The 25,889-nt window shown below is 44.9% G+C and overlaps 1 protein-coding gene across 6 annotated transcripts in view; it reads right to left on the reverse strand.

Annotated features, from left to right (window-relative positions):
• AP3B2 (adaptor related protein complex 3 subunit beta 2) overlaps positions 1–25,889 on the reverse strand; it is a 332,461-nt gene that overhangs the window by 37,949 nt on the left and 268,623 nt on the right. For all 6 annotated transcript variants that reach the window (XM_069222320.1, XM_069222318.1, XM_069222319.1 and 3 more), the window contains 3 exons: positions 24,957–25,188; positions 3,126–3,210; positions 1,722–1,819 (listed from right to left, as the gene is read on the reverse strand). In XM_069222320.1, coding sequence (XP_069078421.1) covers positions 1,722–1,819; positions 3,126–3,210; positions 24,957–25,188 — 415 coding nt within the window. The remainder of the gene's footprint in view (positions 1–1,721; positions 1,820–3,125; positions 3,211–24,956; positions 25,189–25,889) is intronic.

Genomic DNA, 25,889 nt, shown 5'->3' on the forward strand with positions numbered 1-25,889 from the left:
CCGCCCCGTACCCCCATTACTTCCCATACACCCCTACCTTGTTTTCCATTGCTCCCCTATCCCTTGCTATCTTTAAAAATACTTACATTTTATTGCAGGGCCTGCAGCTGCCACTGCTGCTGGGCCACTCTTCACTCCAAAAAGCACTTTTGCACACCTCCAGTGCTCTCTCGCCCTCCACTCGCTCACCATTGCTTCCATCCACCAACCCCACTCCTTTACAAATTGTTTTCATTTTACCTATTTTAGGGTGCTATTTTCTGCCTGCCCACATCTTTAACTCGTTGTCCTGTCTGGCTCTCATGTAGCACTCACATTGCAAATATGCTATTTTGTGATCACTACTTACTGAATCCCTGGATACCACTAGTCTAGCTAACATACAGCCTATTTCACACCTCCCTGATGAAGACAAACTACCTTCAGAGCAAACAGTTGGAGGATGGGTAAGGAACTTAGGGCCTGATTACGACCTTGACGGGGGAATTACTCAGTCATAAACGTGACAGATATCCAGCCTGTCGTATTACAAGTTCCATTATATTCTATGGAACCTGTAATACGGCGGACAGGAGTTCCGTCTCGTTTATGACGGAGTAATTCCCTCCACCAGGTCATAATCAGGCCATCTATCTTTTGAATTTCTAGACTGACAGGTTTAATTTAGGTCCTTAGAGGTACTAAATCAAATTTCATAACTAACCTGGATAACCTTTGCTTGAGTGCAGATGCTGGAAGACTGGCAACTTTGGTTCTTCAACACCTTAATTATGTAGATCACTGCATAATGGGTAAACGTATAAAGTCATCAGGTATTGTCATTTTTTTACCCTAAGGAGTCACCCAATCATCCGTGGGGCTCACAGGGACTCATTATCGATATTGATGTTTAAAATCAATGTTCAGCCGCTCACCCAGTTATCTGACTTTAAAGTTTATACCTATGCCAACCATAGTTGGATATGTCTTTGGCTGAATTCTAGGACCACTCTGGGTACTGGAGTGGCAATTTTTTTTATTGCTTATTCAAAATTTATGAGGAGAACAAAATACTTTAATTCTGCTGGCAGCGAGTTATAGGTACTTTGAATAAGTGCTTCACTCCTCCATTGCTGATGTCATTAGCAGATGCCTACTTTCTCATGGTTTTGGCTCCAATACATTACTTTGCTCACTTTTGGATGGCTTTCACTTGTGTATGGGATTCAGCTAACGAAGCATCATAGAATAATTATTTCTCCGAAGCATCCTGTGTAGAATTTAAATGGTGTTAAATGCAACACCTGCCCAAAAATGCAAAACGTTTATAAATAGTTTATAATGTGAATAAGTGAAATCCGAAAGGAAGTATGCCTAATAGATAAGAGACATCTGAAACGAAGTATGAATAATAAGTATCCTCCAGTGGTAAAACAGGACACCAAAATGGGCCAACAATTCAGCTCAAATAAAATTGCTTGTCTTTATGGTGGAGACAAATCTCAAGAAATACCTTTGAAACATTTTATCAGATTGATCCACATACTGCTAGGTAATATTTAAACCTTGGGACTCCATAGAAGATTCTCTGCAGGAAAAGGACTTTTTCACACTGGCTCCAGGTTTAATAAGGATTTGCACAGTCCAAAACATATTGCTGAGTAATATCCCATTCTCTGCTATAAATCACTCATCCTGTGAGACTGAAAGATAACTCTGATAATCTGAATTTTGAAAATTACCTTGTTCCTTTTTAAACTCGTTTTCGCTCATGAATACCGGTGCCATAAGCTCTCCAACAGGTGGCTGGATGGATACATAAAACTGCCGGGTGTGGGTGCTAGAAAGGAACAAGAAAGGTGCAAGGTCAACAACTGACAAACAAATTACATAAGTAGTTTTAATGTGTTACTTAATGACCCATCTGTTGCCATGCTAGAGCACTGTAATACCTTTATTCAATGGCGCATCTTTCATCAACCTCAAAAGGTTAAAAAGGTAGAACGCACTTTGGCTGAACTGAACATTTTTAAAGATTGCTGCCATTATATTTAATCTACTATTGGAAGCTTTTATTCAAGATGGTACCATGGGGGAGTGGATTAACTGACAACAGGGTACACTCCTACAGAGCACACAGTATAATGTGGGTCATGGAAAAGAGGTAAATCTGTTCTTTCCCACTGACCCTGGGCAAGGCGAGGGAGGTAGGAGGATATATCCACATCCATCCCTGAGGCAAGGCAGGGGGCTAGGGTTCCTAAAGTTCCCCAACAGCAAACCCGGGCTATGACAACCACATAGGTGAGTTTGTCTTACTCTACCGATATTTACACACATCGGGAGTGATTAAAAGAAAAATACAACGTCCTCAAATTTTGGCATGGCAAAGGAGACAGTGTGATAAATCAACCCCTACTCCTCCCCTGGGAAGGAGGGCAAAGTGCACTACCCACTTTGTACAAGGGTACGGGTACATTTATTCCCCCTCACACTGCCCAAGGACTAGTGGTGTTTTCTAACTACCCAGCTTGCCATATTTATGCCTGCAACTTGCCCCCCCGGTACGGATGTGAGTGCCACCAACCCTCTTCTGGTGCACAAGAGAATGGCTTTGTGTGTGCCCTCTCTACTCACCTTGCCCAACGGTGAAGGAGTTTAATGAAATAAAAAAATAGCAGGTGGCAGTGGCCATGCTTCTCTGTGGCACACAGGGTGTTACGGGCCACAGTGAGCAGCAGGTCACCTAACTCCTGTAAGGCACTCAGTTTGTAGCTTGTAAGTGCAGCGTGGGAAGGCTGCCCCTGCACCCACGCTAGATGGTGCAGGAACAGCCGTGATCCTCCCTGCTCATCCTCAGCGTTTGACAGTCCAATGAGTTGAGGCGGCTCACAGAAGCCCCCGCGTCCTCTTCACACTTTGAACAGTGTGCTAGACAATCTCTGAACAAACACCTATTGAGTAGTGGTGCTGTCCATCTGCACTAACTCTGTTTCCCCACTATGAGAACTGACACACTTCTGCTTTAAACTGTTACGCTGTTATAAACGTGTACTACAAGGATTCTGCCATCATTAGATATTGGCAATTCACAACACCTACAAGAATGTTTCTTGGTGGAATGAGAAGCAGCAATCAGAACATACCACAGCTGGAAGTTGGCGGCCTGGGTAGAGTCACAGAAGTCAATACCCATAATAGCAGTGGCACTTTCCCCACATGCCAAGGATTCTAAAAAGTGAAAGGAAAATTTGTTAGTCTGAGATAATAGTGGTGATTAATTATGTTTCTCATCAGTAGTACAGCCACAACGTATTACTCAAAATCTAAAATAAAGCTTTATTAATACTAGAACAGTGGCATGGTCATAGGTATTCTAGGACTGTACTGCCTCTCAAGTCATCAGTATTTTAGGTTTACAGACTTTCCCGAAACTTTGCAGAAGATGGCACTGCATATCTGGATGATGTTTTTCAGTTATTTACAATGAGAAAATAACAAAAATCTGAGAATAGAACTACATATCATAGGTTCGAGGTTAGCCTTTTACAAGACTTGCTTTGTGATTTTAGCAACCGTTTTGGTTCTTTATACTGTTCATGCTTCCTGTTATAATCTGTAATTTGATTTCAATATGTAAAGTTAATTTTATGGCAATAATATTTTAGATATTATTTATTACTGTTTGTATATTCCTTGTACCCCTCTCCTTTGTTGGTAGACCCCACCATAATGGATTGAAAGGTTGAAAGTTTTATCCTCAGTTGAGGAGAGTGTGAAGGTGGAATAAAACATACTAAGACATCCTCTGATTATATTTATTTACTGGGCCACTGCTGTGTACTTCTTGAAATTGTGGGTGAGGCATCTGAAATGTGTTTGTTTGGGTATGGGGAGGCAGTGGAGCTCCTTCAGGCGTGGTGTTATGTCAGTGTGGCATGGGAGGTTGAAAGTGATACTGGCTGCCAAGTTTTGAATGGTCTGCAGCTTTCTGGTGAGTTTTTTGTTGATCCCGGATTTGGGTATGTTCCCATAATCCAGTTTGCTTGTGATGAGGGCATGTGTGCCAGATTACTTTGATTTGGGCATCCATGTTAAGTTTGCTGTTTGTGACATATCTGAGGTTCTTGGTCAGGGTTGTAGGGGTGGGTGTTGGTCCTAGCTCTGTTGGCCACCAGGTGGAGTACCAGAGTGAAGTGCTCTTCCAGAAGATCAACATTTCGGTCTAGTTGGTGTTCAGCTACAAACAGTTGGTCATCATCCAGTGAGCGATTTCAGTCATGCAGGGATTAAACTTGATCCGTGTTTGGAGTGTCTTGTATGTGAGAGCGAAAATGGTTTGTGTGTTGTTGGCATAGGAGAGGATGTTGCTGTTATGAGAGCAGATGATGTTGCCTAAAGGGATCATGTATGTGTTGAGGAGGGTCGTGTTCTGGGAGGATTCTTGCAGATCTCTGTAGATACGGTTACGAACATCCAAAGTGTATGGTGCCAGGCTGACTGACGGGTATTTCTAATCGGGAAGGAGCAGATGCATCGGAGTCAGTGTCCTTGGATTCCGATATTCTGTAAGTGTTGGTTTAGTATGGGGAGGAGATTGTGTTCAATGCTATAGACAGGCTCAGGAGAATGAGTGCTGCGGAGTCTCCTCTGACCAGAATCATACGGATATCATCTGTTGCGGCAGTGAGAGCAGTTTCCGTGCTGTGGTTGGGTCTGAAATCAGGCTTAGTGGTGTTGAGGAGTTGGTGGTCGTTGAGGAGATTATGGACAATTTTCTCTAAGACCATGGCCAGGAATGGTAGCAGGGACAGCAGTTTGTAATTGGGAAGCGTTGAAGAGTGGGCCGAGGGTTTCTTAAGCAATGGGAGAACAGTTGTGTGTTTCCAAGCATCTGGGAAGGTCACTGCAGAGGTGGACACAGTCAGAAAAGGTGTGAGTGTAGCACTGATGTGTCGCAGTCTTCAGGACTAGACGTGGGTGGGCCTCAGTCTGATGGGGCCTCCTGAATGGATGGACTTCATGGGTGCAGCAGTTTCTTCAGGGGAGATGAACGGTCATGTGGTTAGCATTGGTTCTCTGGATAAAATCTAGAGGTGTTTGGTGAGGTCTTTCAGGTCCGGCTGAGGGTTGAAGTGGCTGTAAATGGCAGTGATTTTTGTGCTGAAGAATTTAGGGAGATTGTTGCAGAGGTCCTGCAAGGGGGTGATCAATTTGTAGGCAGCCGCTGGTCAGGTGAAATCCTTCACAATTGAGATTTCCTTGCTTCCATTGGTGCTGGTATTGACAAAGCGGAATGATTGGTGATCCAGATCATTTGGTGGTAGTGTCTCAGGGCGGATTTAAAAGTGTTCCTTTTCACTTTGTCTTGGCTCATTCTCCAACTGGTCTTCAGATGTTTGCAGTGGCATTTCATCAGTCTGAGCCGAGTTTCTCTGTGCACCAACTGTCATGGGGTCTACATTTAGCTGTCTTGCTGTGTTTGAGGGGATCAAGGGAATCAGCACATAAGGTGAACCATTTGTTGAAATTCTTGATGGCTTTGGAGAGGCTGCTGCTCTGTTTGGAGTGGTAAGTGTTGAGAGTGGTATTACAGTCCTTGTCAGTGAATCAGTTCCAGTTTTGGTGGACTGGTCTGGCAGTGGTCCATGTGTGTTGATGGGGATGCTGAACTTGACAAGGGCGAGGTATGTCAAGGAGACTGGCGTGAGCTCTTCGACTAGAATGTTGTTCAAAGTGGTGCAAATAGGGTCAAGGAGGTGTCTGATGGCATAGGTAGGACCCTTTGTTACTCAGTGGATGAGGCCCAGGCTTCTAATGTCTCTGACGAGTTCTTTTGAATTGAAGTCAGCGTGGTCTTCCAGGTGGAAGTTCAGATCACTGAGTAGGATGTAATTGCTAGCGTCGAAGGTGAAAGATGCAACTGTCTCTGAAGTTAGTGCACGGTACTGGTGATGCTGAATAACTCACAAACCTGCAGAATATATAATGGGGATTTTTTCTACTGAAAACCAAAACAGGCTGTACAACAACAACAAAAAACTGAATCATTAAATATATTTTAAAAAAATACACAAACACTAGAAGAAAAACTGTTTGAAAGTTTCACTCTTTATATTTCTCTAAGTTGCAGTACATTCAATAATTAACAATGGAGCTTTTTGATACCACGGACTGAAAATAGAACTAAATGGAGAATACATTACTTTTACTACCTATACAGTATTTCACCTTGCGTTGTTATACACTTGGAGGTTTACACAAGGCATCACTTTTATGCAAGTGTTAAAAACTTCTTTTGCCCAATTCATAAATCCAATTTGATGTGTAAGTTTCTAGTATTTGATCACAGTAAATCCACTCCATTGTCAGAGAGCGTACTTTCCAGGGCAGAGATGCTGTAAAAAATGCACAAACTCTTGCAGGTATTGCCAAACCTATTCTCTGCTTATTTCCACACTGGACGTGGTTGGAGATACAAACATGTCACTCAGAGTAAATCTTTTGCCAGAGCAGATTGAATTTTTGTATCCTGAGGACTTATTGGGAGCAGCTTAGATGCACTGGATAAATTAACCCTTGACTACAATGCCCGGAATATCTTTTTTCAGAGGATTTGTGTCCATTTGTTTTTGTTTGTAGAAAAACTGCAGTGCCATCATCAATAACATGTTCATGTAACTGAGCCTCAGTGTTTGATATTGGTAGTGCACCCTTCCAGCACAACCCCTTATTGTTCCCTTGAGGGGGTCCATTTATAACCTTCTCAGCGACAGGCTTGAGGATGGTGCCACTGGGGCCCTTTTTATTTTATTTATTTTATTTTCAAAGTAAAAGGAACATAACGAGAACAGGAAAGAAAAAATTCCACAACGTATAAAGATATAATTCAAATGTGTCACAGCACATCAGTTAGCAAAGCTATAGAAATAAGGACATGCAAATTTACTTACGCTAGTACGCATATCCATTGTCCCTTTACATACAATAGATACTGAGCAGCAATAACAACAGTAATTTATGACATACTGTAAGGAAATGCCTCCTTGGCATGGTTACCCCCTGACCTTTTTGCCTTTGCTGATGCTATGTTTTGAATTGAAAGTGTGCTGAGGCCTGCTAACCAGGCCCCAGCACCAGTGTTCTTTCCCTAACCTGTACTTTTGATTCCACAATTGGCACACCCTGGCATCCAGATAAGTCCCTTGTAAGTGGTACCCCTGGTACCAAGGGCCCTGATGCCAAGGAAGGTCTCTAAGGGCTGCAGCATGTCTTATGCCACCCTGGAGACCCCTCACTCAGCACAGACACACTGCTTGCCAGCTTGTGTGTGCTGGTGAGAACAAAACGAGTAAGTCGACATGGCACTCCCCTCAGGGTGCCATGCCAGCCTCTCACTGCCTATGCAGGTATAGGTAAGTCACCCCTCTAGTAGGCCTTACAGCCCTAAGGCAGGGTGCACTATACCATAGGTGAGGGCACCAGTGCATGAGCACTGTGCCCCTACAGTGTCTAAGCAATACCTTAGACATTGTAAGTGCAGGGTAGCCATAAGAGTATATGGTCTGGGAGTCTGTTTTACACGAACTCCACAGCACCATAATGGCTGCACTGAAAACTGGGAAGTTTGGTATCAAACTTCCCAGCACAATAAATGCACACTGATGCCAGTGTACATTTTATTGTAAAATACACCACAGAGGGCACCTTAGAGGTGCCCCCTGAAACCTAACCGACTATCTGTGTAGGCTGACTGGTTCCAGCAGCCTGCCACACTAGAGACATGTTGCTGGCCCCATGGGGAGAGTGCCTTTGTCACTCTGAGGCCAGTAACAAAGCCTGCACTGGGTGGAGATGCTAACACCTCCCCCAGGCAGGAGCTGTGACACCTGGCGGTGAGCCTCAAAGGCTCACCCCTTTGTCACAGCACCGCAGGACACTCCAGCTTAGTGGAGTTGCCCGCCCCCTGCGGCCACGGCCCCCACTTTTGGCGGCAAGGCTGGAGGAAACAAAGAAAACAACAAGGAGGAGTCACTGGCCAGTCAGGACAGCCCCTAAGGTGTCCTGAGCTTAAGTGACTCTAACTTTTAGAAATCCTCCATCTTGCAGATGGAGGATTCCCCCAATAGGATTAGGGATGTGACCCCCTCCCCTTGGGAGGAGGCACAAAGAGGGTGTACCCACCCTCAGGGCTAGTAGCCATTGGCTACTAACCCCCCAGACCTAAACACGCCCTTAAATTTAGTATTTAAGGGCTCCACTGAACCTAAGAATTTAGATTCCTGCAACTTACCTGAAGAAGAAGGACTGCTGAGCTGAAAAACCCCTGCAGAGGAAGAACAGAAGACACCAACTGCTTTGGCTCCAGACTTACCGGCCTGTCTCCTGCCTTCCAAAGAAACCTGCTCCAGCGACGCTTTCCAAGGGACCAGCGACCTCTGAATCCTCTGAGGACTGCCCAGCTTCAAGAAAGACTAGAAACTCCCGAGGACAGCGGCACTGCTCCAAGAGAACTGCAACTTTGTTACAAGGAGCAGATTTAAAGACCCCTGCAACTCCCCGCAAGAAGCGTGAGACTTGCAACACTGCACCCGGCGACCCCGACTCGACTGGTGAAGAACAACCAACTCAGGGAGGACCCTCCGGCGACTCTACGACTGTGAGTAACCAAAGTTGTCCCCCCTGAGCCCCCACAGCGACGCCTGCAGAGGGAATCCCCAGGCTCCCCCTGACCGCGACTGTCTGAACTCCATTTCCCGACGGCTGGAAAAGACCCTGCACCCGCAGCCCCCAGCCCCTAAAGAAACGGAACTTCTGTGCAGGAGTGACCCCCAGGAGGCCCTCTCCCTTGCCCAGGTGGTGGCTACCCCGAGGAGCCCCCCCCTTGCCTGCCTGCATCGCTGAAGAGACCCCTTGGTCTCCCATTGAAAACTAAAGGAAACCCGACGCTTGTTTGCACACTGCACCCGGCCGCCCCCGCGCTGCTGAGGGTGTACTTTCTGTGTGGACTTGTGTCCCCCCCGGTGCCCTACAAAACCCCCCTGGTCTGCCCTCCGAAGACGCGGGTACTTACCTGCTGGCAGACTGGAACCGGGGCACCCCCTTCTCTCCATTATAGCCTATGTGTTTTGGGCACCTCTTTGACCTTTGCACCTGACCGGCCCTGAGCTGCTGGTGTGATAACTTTGGGGTTGCTCTGAACCACCAAGGGTGGGCTACCTTGGACCAAAAACTAAAACCTGTAAGTGACTTACTTACCTGTGAAAACTAACAATAACTTACCTCCCCCAGGAACTGTGAAAATTGCACTGTGTCCACTTTTAAAACAGCTTATTGTGTTTTATGTAAAAAGTATACATGCTAAAGTAATGATTCAAAGTTCCTAGAGTACTTACCTGCAATACCTTTCAAATGAGATATTACATGTAAAATTTGAACCTGTGGTTCTTAAAATAAACTAAGAAAATATATTTTTCTATAACAAAACCTATTGGCTGGATTTGTCTCTGAGTGTGTGTACCTCATTTATTGTGTATGTGTATGTACAACAAATGCTTAACACTACTCCTTGGATAAGCCTACTGCTCTACCACACTACCACAAAATAGAGCATTAGTATTATCTCTTTTTACCACTATTTTACCTCTAAGGGGAACCCTTGGACTCTGTGCATGCTATTCCTTACTTTGAAATAGCACATACAGAGCCAACTTCCTACATTGGTGGATCAGCGGTGGGGTACAAGACTTTGCATTTGCTGGACTACTCAGCCAATACCTGATCACACGACAAATTCAAAAAATTGTCATTAGAAATTGATTTTTGCAATTTGAAATTTGTCTAAATTCTTTAAAGTCCTGCTAGGGCCTTGTGTTAGTCCCTGTTAGCATTTCTTTTAGAGTTTAAAAGTTTGGTAAAAGTTTGAATTAGATTCTAGAACCAGTTTTAGTTTCTTAAAAAGTATTCCAACTTTTAGAAGCATAATGTCTAGCACAGATGTGAATGTGGTGGAACTCGACACCACACCTTACCTCCATCTACAGATGAGAGAGCTAAGGTCACTCTGTAAAATAAAGAAAATAACAATGGTCTCTAGACCTACCAAACAACAGCTCCAGGAGCTGTTGGCAGAATATGAAAGAGCCAACCCCTCTGTGGATGGCAACACAGAGGATGAGGATAGTGACTTGGAGGAAGATTCCCCCCTACCAGTCCTATCTAGGGAGGACAGGGCCTCTCAAGCCCTGACTCCACAAATACTAGTCAGAGATGCTGGTTCCCTCACAGGAGGGACCAACTTCTCTGAAATCACTGAGGATAACTCCAGTGAAGAGGACATCCAGTTAGCCAGGATGGCCAAAAGATTGGCTTTGGAAAGACAGATCCTGGCCATAGAAAGGGAAAGACAAGAGATGGGCCTAGGACCCATCAATGGTGGCAGCAACATAAATAGGGTCAGAGATTCTCCTGACATGTTGAAAATCCCCAAAGGGATTGTAACAAAATATGAGGATGGTGATGACATCACCAAATGGTTCACAGCTTTTGAGAGGGCTTGTGTAACCAGAAAAGTGAACAAATCTCACTGGGGTGCTCTCCTTTGGGAAATGTTCACAGGAAAGTGTAGGGATAGACTCCTCACACTCTCTGGAAAAGATGCAGAATCTTATGACCTCATGAAGGGTACCCTGATTGAGGGCTTTGGATTCTCCACTGAGGAGTATAGGATTAGATTCAGGGGGGCTCAAAAATCCTCGAGCCAGACCTGGGTTGACTTTGTAGACTACTCAGTAAAAACACTAGATGGTTGGATTCAAGGCAGTGGTGTAAGTAATTATGATGGGCTGTACAATTTATTTGTGAAAGAACACCTGTTAAGTAATTGTTTCAATGATAAACTGCATCAGCATCTGGTAGACCTAGGACCAATTTCTCCCCAAGAATTGGGAAAGAAGGCGGACCATTGGGTCAAGACTAGGGTGTCCAAAACTTCCACAGGGGGTGACCAAAAGAAAGGGGTCACAAAACCTCCCCAGGGGAAAGGTGGTGAGACAGCCAAAAACAAAAATAGTAAAGAGTCTTCTACAGGCCCCCAAAAACCTGCACAGGAGGGTGGGCCCAGAGCCTCTTCACAAAACAATTCTGGGTACAAGGGTAAAAACTTTGATCCCAAAAAGGCCTGGTGTCGTAGCTGTAGTCAGTCTGGACACCAAACTGGAGACAAGGCCTGTCCCAAGAAAGATACCACTTCTAACTCCCATCCAGCTAAAACTGGAATGGCCAGTCTCCAAGTGGGATCAACAGTGTGCCCAGAGCAAATCAGGTGTCACACTGAAGCTACATTAGTCTCTGAGGGTGGGGTGGATTTAGCCACACTGGCTGCCTGGCCCCCTAACATGCAAAAATACAGGCAGCAGCTCTTAATTAATGGGACAAGTGTAGAGGGCCTGAGGGATACAGGTGCCAGTGTCACTATGGTGATAGAGAAACTGGTTTCCCCTGGCCAATACCTGACTGGACAAACCTATCCAGTCACCAATGCTGACAATCAAACTAAAGTACATCCCATGGCAATGGTAACTTTAGAGTGGGGAGGGGTCAATGGCCTGAAACAGGTGGTGGTCTCCTCAAATATCCCAGTAGACTGTTTGCTTGGAAATGACCTGGAGTCCTCAGCATGGGCTGAGGTAGAACTGAAAACCCATGCACCCATGCTGGGTATCCCTGAACTGGTGTGTGTCAAGACGAGGGCACAGTGCAAGGCACAGGGTGAAAAAGTAGAGCTGGAGTCTGGAAAAATGGCCCAGCCTACCAAGAGAAAAGGAAAGTCAGCTGGGAAACCAGCTGCAACACAACACCAAAAAGAGAACCTCTCTTCTCAGGAAGAAGTTCTGCCCTCTGAGGGAACTGAGCCTATGGAACTGGAACCTTATCAGGTTGAGCTCTTAGGCCCAGGGGGACCCTCAAGGGAAGAGTTGTGTAAGGGACAAGAAACCTGTCCCTCTCTTGAAGGCCTTAGGCAGCAAGCTGCTGAAGAGTCCAAAGGCAAGAAAAATGGAACACATAGGGTCTATTGGGAAGATGGACTCCTGTACACTGAGGCAAGAGATCCCAAACCTGGTGCCACTAGGAGAGTGGTAGTGCCTCAGGGTTTCAGAGAGTTTATTCTGACCTTAGCCCATGATATTCCCCTTGCTGGGCATTTGGGACAAACCAAGACGTGGGAGAGGTTAGTCAACCACTTCTACTGGCCCAATATGTCCCAGAAGGTTAAGGAGTTTTGCCTCTCCTGCCCCACCTGTCAAGCCAGTGGTAAGACAGGTGGCCATCCAAAGGCCCCCCTCATTCCACTTCCAGTGGTGGGGGTCCCCTTTTAAAGAGTGGGTGTGGACATAGTTGGCCCACTAGAACCTCCCACAGCCTCAGGAAATATGTACATCCTAGTAGTAGTGGATCATGCTACTAGGCATCCTGAAGCTATTCCCCTTAGGTCGACTACTGCCCCTGCAGTAGCCAAGGCCCTCATTGGCATCTTTACCAGAGTGGGCTTCCCTAAGGAGGTGGTGTCTGACAGAGGTACCAACTTCATGTCAGCATACCTAAAACACATGTGGAATGAGTGTGGAGTGACTTATAAGTTCACTACACCATATCATCCACAAACTAATGGCCTTGTTGAGAGATTCAACAAGACATTAAAGGGCATGATCATGGGGCTCCCAGAGAAACTCAAAAGGAGATGGGATGTCCTCTTGCCATGTCTGCTTTTCGCTTACAGAGAGGTGCCTCAGAAGGGAGTAGGATTCTCACCCTTTGAACTTCTGTTTGGCCACCCTGTAAGGGGACCACTTGCTCTTGTTAAAGAAGGCTGGGAGAGACCTCTTCATGAGCCTAAACAAGACATAGTGGACTATGTACTTGGCCTTCGCTCAAGGATGGCAGAGTACATGGAAAAGGCAAGTAAAAACCTTGAGGCCAACCAACAACTCCAGAAGTTGTGGTATGACCAAAAGGCTGCACTGGTTGAATTTCAACCAGGGCAGAAAGTCTGGGTTCTGGAGCCTGTGGCTCCCAGGGAACTTCAGGACAAATGGAGTGGCCCTTACCCAGTACTAGAAAGGAAGAGTCAGGTCACCTACCTGGTGGACCTGGGCACAAGCAGGAGCCCCAAGAGGGTGATCCATGTGAACCGCCTTAAGCTCTTCCATGACAGGGCTGATGTAAATATGTTGATGGTAACAGATGAGGACCAGGAAGCTGAGAGTGAGCCTCTCCCTGATCTCCTCTCATCAGACCATAAAGATGGCTCAGTAGATGGAGTGATCTACTCAGACACCCTCTCTAGCCAACAGCAGTCTGACTGTAGGAAGGTCCTGCAGCAGTTTGCTGAACTCTTTTCCCTAACCCCTGGTCAGACACACCTGTGTACCCATGATGTGGACACAGGAGACAGCATGCCTGTCAAAAACAAAATATTTAGACAGTCTGACCAAGTTAAGGAAAGCATCAAGGTGGAAGTCCACAAGATGCTGGAATTGGGAGTAATTGAGTACTCTGACAGCCCCTGGGCTAGCCCAGTGGTCTTAGTCCCCAAACCTCACACCAAGGAAGGAAAGAGAGAGATGAGGTTTTGTGTGGACTACAGAGGTCTCAACTCTGTCACCAAGACAGATGCTCATCCCATTCCTAGAGTTGATGAGCTAATAGACAAATTAGGGGCTGCCAAATTCTTACGTACCTTTGACTTAACAGCAGGGTACTGGCAAATCAAAATGGCCCCTGGAGCAAAAGAAAAGACAGCATTCTCCACACCTGATGGGCATTATCTGTGTCCAGAAGTGGAGACCCACTGGCCTAAATCATTCCCAAGTGGCAGGACTTAACGTTTCACCTATGGACCCCTAAATGCATTTACAAGCATGGCTTGTGTAGGAAGCTGGCCTGGTGTGTGGTGAGCACCTATGGGGTTATCACCTTATACTAGGTCCAGGTGTCCCCTATTATTGAAGTGTAGGCAGTGTCTATGAAACCAGGGCTCTCTAGAGGTAGCTGTGGATGAGCAGCCAAGACTTATCTAGGAGACATGCAAAGCCTATGCAATACCACTATAGTCACACAGCACTTACTCACACGAAAGAACCACACAGTGTTACAAAAATAAATACTAAAATACTGTAAGTAAACACACTATTATATACACATTAGCAATCAGTAAATAGCATGGAAAGCAAAAGATATTAGTAAAAGCAATAGCAAATAGTGAGGGCCCTAATGGAGGGCCAAACCATATACTAAGTGGAATGTGAAAGGCAGTCCCCCCACCCACGGAAGTGGAATCAGTAGAGGGGAGCTGGAGGAACTAGAAACCCCAAGAGGGAGTCCCAGAGTGACCCCCAGCGACCAGGAGAGCAGAGGTAAGTACCTGGTCTTCCCCAAAACCAACAAGAGGACTTAGGAAAAGGGTTGTGCAAGATCCAAACAAGATTGGAAGAATTCCAAGGTGGATTCTGGCAGAATAGGACCTGCAAAGGAAGGAGACAGAATCCTGTTCGTGATGGAGTGCTTGATTATGGCATGAGCCACGATCCACCCTTCTGTGGATGCAGGACCAGGTCGTCACAGGATGAAGAAGACCAGCTGTGCAGCACAGGAGCTATTACGAGCACCAGATACCTGTTGTGGATTATTTTTTTTTTTAATTAAATCTGAACCCGTTTATAGCTTTCACTCTATTTCCTCGGGCAGGATCGAACACTGTACTACAGAGTTTCGCATGCATATGTTTGTGGGCTTACGTTTCTTTCTGAATTTGTTTCTTGGGCATTAGTATCATTCTTGTGGGGACAATCCTTTAACAACCTAATGTATTCTGTGAATTTTAGTCATAGTTATTTTTAACTGAACCAATTTGACTAACACCTATAAACATGAATTTTACAACATGATGTCTTGGGACCTCCACATTACAGACCAGGTTGTCATTTCTACAAACCACTACCCATTTGTCTATTTGGCTCAATTGAAGTGAAGCGGACTCCAGATCCTAGAAAGCACGGGTATGTTGACAAACATTTGAGAACTGGAAGATAGCGTCCCTGATAACACGGACTCGCCTTATAACATTATTAACAGTTCCACAGTGCTAAATAGGTCCAATTCATTAACTGTCATAAAGAGCTGAAACTCTTCACATGACATTACACAGACAGATGGGGTGGGGAGGAGCTTATGGCAGGCACGCGGGACTGTGCAGATTTCACAGTTTTTCGCAGTTTTTCCATTAACAAGATCATGTTGAATTATGATGCTGTTTGGCTGTCACTGCATTCTTTTCTGAATGTTATTGCTCAAAACAGATGGTAGCCCAAATGTCAATGCAGTATTTCATCATTAAACAACAAAACTGAAATAAATACGTGGCATTATAATTAAGAAACAAAATGTAGTTTTATGGAGCCAGACAAAATAGACCAAAATACCTAAGTGAAATAATCATTCCTACACATGCCAATAGACCTTATTTAGGCGGGAGGCTCCCTACGTTTGAAGCCTAAAAAGGCTTAATTTTGGCCCGCCTGAAATTGCCTCGGCTTTAATAGCAGTCAATGTGGGAAATACATTCTTCCGATTATTTTTGTGCAATCTTCCACTTCCCTCTTCTTAAAGTTTGGCATATATGCATTACTTATTTTTAGCCCGATGAAACTTTCCATGAAGAAACCTTGCTTTATTTAACCATCACAACATAGCAAAACCAAAACTACAGCCAAAATGGCAGCTAGCTGTAGGAAAGTATCCTCTTTTTGGCATAGTTACCCCCAATTTTTGCCTGCTATCAGTATGCTTGGAATGTTTTTCACTGGGATCCTGCTAACCAGGACCCCAGTGATTGTGCTCTTTCCCTCTAAATTTGGTTGCTTAGGATTTTGCATATCCCACAACTGGCATACTGATGCCCCCATATAAGTCCCCAGTATATCGTACTTAGGTATCCTGGCATTGGGGCATCAGGGGTTCCCCATGGGCTGCAGCATGTATTAGGCCACCTATGGGAGCCCAGGCAAAAAACATCTGTAGGCCAGCCACTGCAACCTGCGTGAAAAGGTGCATGCACCCTTTCACCACAGGTCACTGTAAGTCACCCCTATGGTAGACCCTCCTAGCTCACTTGGTGTGAGGGCCCCCCGCATGAGCAGAGGCCCCTACCAACTCCAGCTCCATTGCACTGGACTTCGTAAGTGCGGGAAAGCCATTCTACCCCTGTACTAGCTCCATAATGGTAACTCCAAACCTGGGCATGTTTGGTATCAAACATGTCAGAATCATACCCAATACTGTTGCCAGTATTGGTTATATGATACCATGCACTCTGGGGGCTCCTTAGAGGACCCCCAGTATTGCTCCTACCAGTCTACCGGGATTTTGCAAGCAGTCCACGCTGCTGCCACCCTGCAGACTGGTTTCTGCCTTCCTGCTGCTTGACCAGCCCAAGCAGAGGAAGGCAGAACAAAGTATTTCCTGTGAGGGAGGAAGGTAACACCCTCTCCCTTAGAAATAGGTGGTACATGGCTTGGGAGGGGTGCCCTCCTTGCATAAACCGGTTTGCACCAGTCCATAGACCCCCAGTCCCTGCTTAGGTGCAAATCTGGGCAACGGAAATGGGAGTGACCACTCCCCTATCACCACCCCAGGGGTGGTGCGTAGAGCTCCCCCAGGTGGCCACTTGATTTTGAAATCTTGAATCCAAGGTGGGCAGAGGCCCCTGGGAACATCTGAATGGCCAGGTCACGCAGGTGACGTCACAGCCCCCTATTGATAGGTGGTCACCCTTCTATGTGACCAATCCCTCTTCCTGGGCTATTTAGAGTCTCCCTCTTGGGTGGGTCGTCACAATCGAGACCATAGGTGCTCACCACACACCAGGTCAGCTTCCTACACCATGTGCTCACAAAGTTGTATTGCTGCACCTCGAATGTGACCTGCATGTACACACAATTCTACCAGTGCCCCTTTATCATGACCTGTTCATACTCTATGTGCGCTCAACTCTATGAGTGTATCTCATTCCTAACCTGTACACCTCGCACTACCAATGGACTTCACTCTGAACTTGCAAGTACACTTTTCCCACACAACCTTACCAGCGTACCTCAACCATCAAGAGCATTTAAGATGTACAGTCAGCTTTATCATTGCTATTTATTCTTGAAAACAGAGCTCTTGCCTTTTATGGGTATGAGCCCTGGGGACTAAAGAATGAGCAGGAAAATGAAACTGAGGGTCAGTAGAAGCCTCAAAGAAATTGACTTAACTTCAGGACTTAAATTGAGCATGGCCCTTACTGCAGACCTTGTGAGTGAGTAGGAGCCAATGGGACATAGGACTGTGCTTGAGCTTTGATGTTCTGGTAGTGAGTGGTTGCCTCACGGCATTAGAGTGACCAGAGTACCAGTGGAGCAGAGGGTAAATAGATAACTCATGGAACCAAATGGCCCTTAATGGTTCAAGTCAGAGTAAGCAAGAGCTACAAGGCCTAAGGATGAAGAGGGCTATCAGGGGCCCTTAAAGTGAGAAGTATTCCAAAAGCACCAGAGAGAACAGTAACCTAGAGAGAATAGTAGCCTCTGGGGACCTCCATGTAGACAGGAAGCTCACAGAATCGAGTGTAAGGGCCTAATTGGACCCACCGATGGAAATGAACTTAAAGGTTCTGAGGGTCCTTGGGAGCTACAGCCTTGAGGCGTTAATGAGTGACAGCATTTAAATTTCACCCACTACCCCAAATGATTTCTTGGTGTCTATTTAGCACAAGCAGGGGCCACAGGTCCCTGAGGGTATAGAGAAGTCCCAAGACCCAAGAGTGTGTATGATCCTCTGGAGACATTCTGGTCACGGAGAAGTAAGGATCATTAAGGGTGAACAGAAACATCAGAGACTGGTGGCACACAGGTCCCGTAGGTGGGTGCTCCATCTCAGATCCCTGAATGTCCAAAGGTTGAGATAAAAATTAATGGACTTCAGGGTGAGAATGAGCCGTATAGTCCTGAAGACGAGCTCCAGGAAACCTGTGGGTCTGCTGCAGTGGAATAATTTTGTTACTAGTCTTTGCATAAGTTACTGGATCCATAAGATTTCAATACTTTTATTACTGCAAATGTTTGACAACATTACGGCCATGATCCTAACCAGTGTTTTGCAAAAGAATTGCGATTGGCAAATGTGGATCACTTTTTTTGGGCCACCCATGCCTAATTGTGGCCCCAATTCAGCCCCAGGTGTTACATGAGCGCAGAAGTAAAGAGCAGGAGGCAAGGCATCCAGTGCCCACCTCTGCTGGGCTGCTCTTCAGCAAGTGGAGCGTCTGTCTGGTGCCTTCTAAAAAGCTACAGCTCGCCCTGTGACTTCCTACATGTTCGGCCAGGTTCTTATGTCCCTGCATTTCACCTCTGACCTGTACAGCAAATCAGCTTCTGTAATCTGCAGCATCTGGCTCATTACAGTTCAAAGATGCGTTTGGAAGCAGTCCTTTTACCCAGGGCTTATGTGGAGTGATGTGAATAATCAGCCCTTTGGCACTTAATGACAAAAAGGAGCACCTGAATGAAGGTGTAGATGCATGGTAAAAGAACCAGCGCAATATACGCGCCAGATGGCAGCAGCTCCAAGGCACTGCTTTCTTATCTCCAAAAATCACATGACCATCGGAATATGAGGGGGCACCAGAATGAGGAGTGTGGACCCACAAGATCTTGGCAGAAGTTTCATGTCTGTGGTGTCTGATGCCAGTAGTTCATCGGCTCGAACTTCACTGGCACCTCTTCCACCCATTGGTTATTCATGTATGGTGATTTTGGTTCTGTTGCTTGACCACTCGCTGTTTAAATGTGTTAACCTCAGGATCATGGATCGCACCTACGTTGACTCAGCCTTCTATATTTAAGAGACGAGGATTTTATTTAATTGCTATTTAACTGGGTAATTTAATAAGCTTATCGTTTTTATAGTGTATCCTTTACAGATTAGATGAAATCTCTTTTAAGTGTGCTATAACCAAGAGACATGGGACATGTAGTCTTTGCTTGAATATGTGTTGTTGCGTACCCTAGCATTTATCATGTTTCACTCCCATGACAAACGGTTCAACCTACACTAAAACAGTTTTGTTCATAGCTGTTTTTGGCTACGTTGAAGTTACAGAGATAACCTCTACATATACACAGAAAGAGGACATTGCTGATTAAGACAACCTTAAGATGCCAGGTATAAATGAAGGTTGTAACTTGTAAAAGATGACAAGCATTTTAAATGTTTTGCTTTAAAAGCAGGAGAATCTATCTCTCTTGCCCTCACACCTTACATGCAACCCCACTGGGCCTATTATCCACAACCCTGTGACCCACTTGTACTCCCCACTTTGTCTTACTTGATAAACCACTCTCAGTGGGTCAGGACTGCTGCCTGGCCTGGCTCCCTTCAAAGGTCTGGAAAAAGCCTCCTGTGCTTGTAACATCAGGAATGTCAAATGTGCCAGGAATCCATTGCCTATGGCCATGACCTTCTCTCGTTTGCTCTATCCATTGTCTAGAGCAGCCTTACGTCCTTTGCCTCGTCAACAGACTAGAGCAGCAAGAACTATTCCCATATTCCCATCTTCCAGGAATGACCTTGCACCTGTTATCTAACTGGGTAACTGGGATGGACCCAAATCCCCCACAAGATGCTGCACGGGTTACCTGCACCTGAGACTGGCCTCTACTGGGGCCTCTCTTTTGGGCATAGCTGCTAATTCTCAGAGCTATTGTAGTAAAAGACATTGTGAGTTTTTAATTTCCAGGTGTGCAGTGGAGCTTGATGAAACAATTCCTGGCATGGCAGTGGCCATCTTGGACCATGTGAGATTTCAGGAAAGCTTGTGGGTTCTGCTTCAACACGGGTGGAATCCTGCTATAATTAGAGACTGCCTCTGTGACTCATCAGTAGTCAATGTCAAACTACTGGAATGAACAGAAGCATTGGTTGGAAATTTTAAGGAAGAAATCAGAAAACGAGCATTCTTCTGGTGATAATTCCCTCTACCTGTCTTCAACGTAAGAGAGTAATTTAGGACTTATGGAAAGAGGTCAGCATTGCTCCTTTTTCTAAATTTCCCTGGATTTTGGAATATTAGATTTCAGATTAGAGATCTGAGGAGTTCAAAGGCTCAGTGTTCATTAGGCAGTGCAGTACCTTTTAGGATTAAACATCTGAGCGTGCAGATTTTCACAGACGTTTGTTCTGGACATTCGTGTAAGCAAGTTTCGTGCAAAAATACAAGTTTAAGGCAATATCATCCATTTTTATATATTACCAAGACACTATTGAATCTTTTAGTAAAAAATACTCGCTATCTTTTAGGCAAAATTCACACAAACTAATTGCTTGCCCTGAGATTCCAAAATTCCTCCTCCATTTCCAAACCGATCCAGAGGGAACATTCTCAACCGTAAGTCAAGGGCAGATCATCTTCAACGGTAGGGTTATTATTAAATAATTTAGAATGCTAACATATCTCCTGACTAGTCTGGTGAGTTACTGGGAAAATCTGTCTCAACAGGATCTATTTCCTAAACAATGGTCGCCCTTGACTGTATCATGGTTCACAATTTGAAATGCTTTGTGGCTACTGTGTTGAATGGTTTCATTCTGCTCCTGTGTAAGTATTTGTGTCTTGACATACCAGGTGTATTGTGTCATCTGACACACGTTTTCCAGTTCTAGGTTTTCAATTTACAAAGAATCACCTCCACTTTTTTTAGTCAGTAGCTCAGTTCGTCTTCACTAACACAAGTCTAAGAATGCAATTTTGAATTGAATGAAAGACCAGGACTAGTACTAAATTGTCTCATTGACATCAAGTCATCTGTTAACACGCTGTCATCCTCTCAAAAATGTTTTTTTAAAGCTTTTAATTATATCCCACAACTTGAATAACCAAACGTACCTAACTCCAGGCTGGAAAGGGGACCCGGCCCTATGTGAAGCAAGGGTCACGCTGTGTTAGATCAGCAGTGACAGCAGGCTTTCCCCTTGGTCTTTTGATGCCTGTAGTTTGATATTTAGAACTAAGAATAATTCATACCAACATTTAAGAAAACACATCTTTGTATGCTGCGCTCCTGGGTAAGCAAGTGTTGGGGGACTGTGATGAGACAGTGGTAAATACATAAGTGCTTCATTGTGACACATGTTTAAGGGTCTTGCTTCTCTTTGGGTGAGTTTGTTGTGAGTGAGTGGATGCTAGAAAGCACTGGTGTCACATGGACCAGCTGAAATGAGTGGCTGCTTGGTAAGGCTGAGTGAATTCCTGAGTGTTGATGTGAGTGCATGAGAGAGAATTATGTGTGTGAGTTGGTGTACACTAAGTGAATGCATGAGTTGATGTGAAAGTCATGGCTGAGCTGATGTGAATTGGTTGTTGGTGAGAAAGTAAGGGCACTGCAATGAGTGAGGTCATTATTGAGTTGCTCTAAGTGGGCATTGTGAGACAGTTCAATGAATGGAAGACTGCACTGCTTTGAGTGAGGGTCATGGGTGGGTTGGTGTGAGTGGGTGCTTCATTAGGTCGGGAGTGACTTCTTCAATAATTGGGAGTCAATGTGAGTGGGTGCATAGCGAGACAGTTAGAGAGTTCATGAGTCCTTTGCTATGAGTGAAAGTCATGCTTGGGTTTGTGTGAAGGCATTTTTTTAATTCTACTTTTCATGTGCTTTAGTGAGTACATGTGAGAGGGCCGGGATGAGCTGCGCATGGGTGCTTGTTGAGAAAAGTGAGCGAACGCATGAGTGTGTTAATGTAAATGAATGAATGAGTGAGGGTCTCTAGTGAGCTGGTGGGTGAGATGGTGAGCGAGTGCATGATTGCCTTACTGGGAGGCCATATTTGAGGATTAAACTTGAGTTAGTGTGAATCTGTGAGTGAATGCAAGAGTGCTTTGATGTCAGTGAATGTGTAAGTGAGTGTTAAGGTGTGTTAATGTGAATCTGCGCAACCTGTCTCTTTGGGTTTTTCCACTGTGCCCTGTTTTATTGCTCTCACCAAGTTTATGGGGCTGCTATTTTTTATTCCCCACGTTTGTTGTGCTGTGCCAAGTTTGGGAAATAACAATACAGGGCAAAGATGTTAGAGGCACATATAAAGGCAGGTTGTACAAAGACAGTGTGCAAATGCATGTTTGTGTTTATCTGTATTTACATGGATTTGCACATTAAAAACAGACCTGTTGGCTTTGACAATACTTCCTTTTAAATATCTTTGACAGAACTCAAACTTTGCTAATGCTTTTTCATCTGAGGTTATTGCCCCTCCTTGTGACAGGGGCAGCTCTTTGAGAAACTTAGCCCCTTTTCCAGAAAGTCTATCTGTAGTGCAAAGAAGCTTCTAACAAGTAACACAAGTCATCCGCACACTTTATATCTGTTTTGTCAAAGAAACCTGTACTTGTGGTCTGCCAGGACTGCAAAGGGTAATCATCACACTTACTTCAAGCAGTTACAACGTATTACTATATCCAACAGAAAACAATAGAATGCGTTAAGGTGGATTTTGAGTTTTATTCTTTTGCGTGGTGAGGGATATTCTGGTTGCCTAGTTTTAAATTTGTAACCCAGTAATAAGGTTTGTTTGGGGCAGTCCTTGCATATGTTGCAGTTGTTCATGTCTGCCATGGCTACGGCCCTAAATTTGTGTCCCAGTGATTGAATGATAGATTTGGGATTATTTTATGAAGCAAGCACTGATAGATGTTGGCTCTTGTGGAAAAAAAACTTTATTTTGGGGATGTAAGAAATGCATTAAAAGATTATGTTTGGGTTCTTTAGTGGTTGTGTCTGAGCTTTCCCGAAGGGTTATTGGCGATGGTGCCGGAGAATGTGGAAACATTAACAAACTATAGAAAGCCCCACAGCAGCACAGCTATGCCTTATTAAAGCATACATCTCAACCTCCATAGCGCCCTCCAAGCACTGCTACCATCATAACTGTTGGCCCCAAAAGAATTTGCCCACTCGTGGTCACTGACAGCGATGGGAGTAGGCTGGGCTCCAAGTTGTACCGTGCCTTCATTGCTCTCCTATCTCCATGCAATGGGAAACCTAGGGATACATGGGAGGCTGAGCTAGGCTGTCCCTTAACCAATAAAATTTGCTACGCTTGCTGTGCTGAAACACACCTTATTTCACCCAACCACCGTCACAAGCTCATCCATTACAAATTCCTACGTAGGGCCTATGTCACACCTAGCACCCTGGCACGCCTGGATCCTGCTAGGTCTTCTAACTGTCCCAAATGCCACACTGATGGGGCTGATACTGTGCACATGACATGGACTTCAGGCATACTGCATCCTTTTGGCACGATGTCCACTTTCGCCTGGCCCTGATGATCAACATGGAGATTGCCCAGGCCTCACTAATACTTTGCTGGGATATGTTCTGGACATACCGAAGAGTGTGTGACGATTCGCTGCAGTTGCATTGCTCCTGGCTAAGAGTGAAATCGCTCTTCACTGGGGGAGCAGACACCCGTACACCGCCAAAGCCTGGTTGAAAAGCCTAATGTACTGCGACAGTACCCATGAACTGTATGCCACCTTCCAAACTCCGACCTCGAGGTGAAAGGATATTTGCCAGCCTCTCAGGGACTATCTGCAGACACCGGAGTCTGCGGAACAGGGTGCTTGTTCATTGGTGTTGCCTGTGTGGGTCTGTAAAGGTCCTTGCAATTCTGTAACTGCAAGACCTAGACGTGGCCTGTTCCCCTACACTGTCCCTTCTGGTATTTGTACATCCCTCTCATGTATCAGATCCTACTGCCAGTGCTACACCACCAGCCGTTATCTGTGCTCATTAAGTTACATCAATATGTTGTCCTCGCTGTAATAATCCTCAAACTCAGGGGTTATTGTTGTTTTGTTACTGTCTCGATAAAATTATAAATACAGTTAGGATGTAAAGCTACAGTCTGGATCATTAAAAAAGTGTCCCCCCTGGACAAGTTTGTTGTAAGGATTTTTGGAACCTTGTTTAGTGCAACACTGCAAATTGAATCAATTGTAGTTACTCACAGGCTGACCATATTGGCTCTCTTTTGTTAAATAGTGCTTACTACTGGGGTTCACAGTATTTCTTAATACTCTCATTTTTGACGACCAAGAGAATGGAGCACAGGTTCAGGCATGAAATGTAGCAGCATCTTAAAAGGTCCAGAGCGCTTTTAGGTTGGCAGGTTGGTCAATTGTGGCCTGATATAGAATCTGGCAGGGAAGGAAACCCACAGTAAATCGGCAGTCCATCCTTTCAATTACGAGTGTGGGTTTTGGTGGAAAAGTTGGAATGGCCCCACATCCGTCTCTTGCCTATTATCTATATTGCGAAAACAAATTTCTAGCTTGCGAGTTTATTTTCTCAATGCTGATTTTTTTTCTGAGCAGATTTTTTTCGCAAGGCCCCCTTGACAAAACTTCAGTGCTGTAAAGAGAGCCACTGCCACGGTGGTTGTTTTCACAGTATAAAGTTGCCAGGGAGGTGGGGAACGGCCCCTGCCAGGGTAATAGAGGCCACTGTCTCCTCCACCACGCAGCAGGCTATCTTCAAGGGCATGCATTACCGAATAAATACCTACTCTTGTGTATAGTTGCAAATATGTTTTGGTTGACATATGCTGGGATTAGTAAGTTTGTGCAGTAGGTTCAGATGAGTGGTTCAATTATATTGAGGCAGCCGTTTTACACTGCATTGCTGCATGAGACGATGATCACATGAGTGTGGGAAACAGAATGGTGGGTCATCTGGTTCAAATGTCAATTGTGCCATCTCACATCGGGCTTCATCCATGCTGACACCACCAATAAGTAGTGGCCATTATAAACAATACTTAAACATGACTGCTTATGTCTCTTGCTCTTCTGACATATTGTTGTTTCACCTTTGGATACCACTCACCTATCTCTTTAAACTCCTGTACCCTCATGCCAGACTGCAGCTTTGGTTCACTGATGCGGATGTTCTTCACTTCAGCATCCGTGTTGTTGGCGAATTGGATCTGAACGGCAACCATGTGAGGGTCTGGGGAGAAGGGCTGGCGGCTGAAGAAATACTCCACCGACAGACCCTCCCCTGTCATCCGGTGTAGCAGCTCATGCGTCTTTACTGCACTGAAGATGGGGCTTATGACCTAGGAAACACAGGTGGTAAAAGTTGGAAAATCAAGGTGAGGACATTCTGAAATAAAGATAATCTGAAGAGTATGGTAGAATTTAGGAATATATGAAAAACAGGCTGCCTAGTGTCCCTCAGTCAGTGTATCCCAGATCTTACCTACAGCGCCCACAATTGTTCTACACCAACTCGCCGCAGCCTTTTCATCAGAAAAGTGAGCTTCAACAACTACTGTTATTCCTATGTTGGGACCACACACTGCCTTGAATTCCTAGTGGAAGCATTTACATTTTTTTAAACACATTTCAGCACTTTCAAATATGATTTTACTGTGGACCTACACAGCTCCATTGATGACCATTACTCCTAATCTTAACCACGTCAAACAAACTCATGAGTGCCCAGCGTGAGACTATCAGGGCTGGACCCATGCCAGAGTTTCATGTAAGCTTTGATTTTGTTTTTGACTTCTATTTAGGTTGATTATAAATAGGATTTCCCGATGTTTAATTTTTGTGCATTCAAATTGTGCTTTTTCAAGTATTTTCATTACTTTTGAGTTACTACAATATGTGTGCCACACAAAATAATCAAGAATGGAAGAAGCATCTTTGGTGACATTTCTGGACATCAAAACACAAGCAGACTAATCTCAGACCATGTTTTTTATTACAGCTATCTTTTATAACAAAGCCACATTCTATCTCATTCTGTTTA

This window comes from Pleurodeles waltl, chromosome 3_1 (genome assembly GCF_031143425.1).
Source record: "Pleurodeles waltl isolate 20211129_DDA chromosome 3_1, aPleWal1.hap1.20221129, whole genome shotgun sequence".
NCBI lineage: Eukaryota > Metazoa > Chordata > Amphibia > Caudata > Salamandridae > Pleurodeles > Pleurodeles waltl.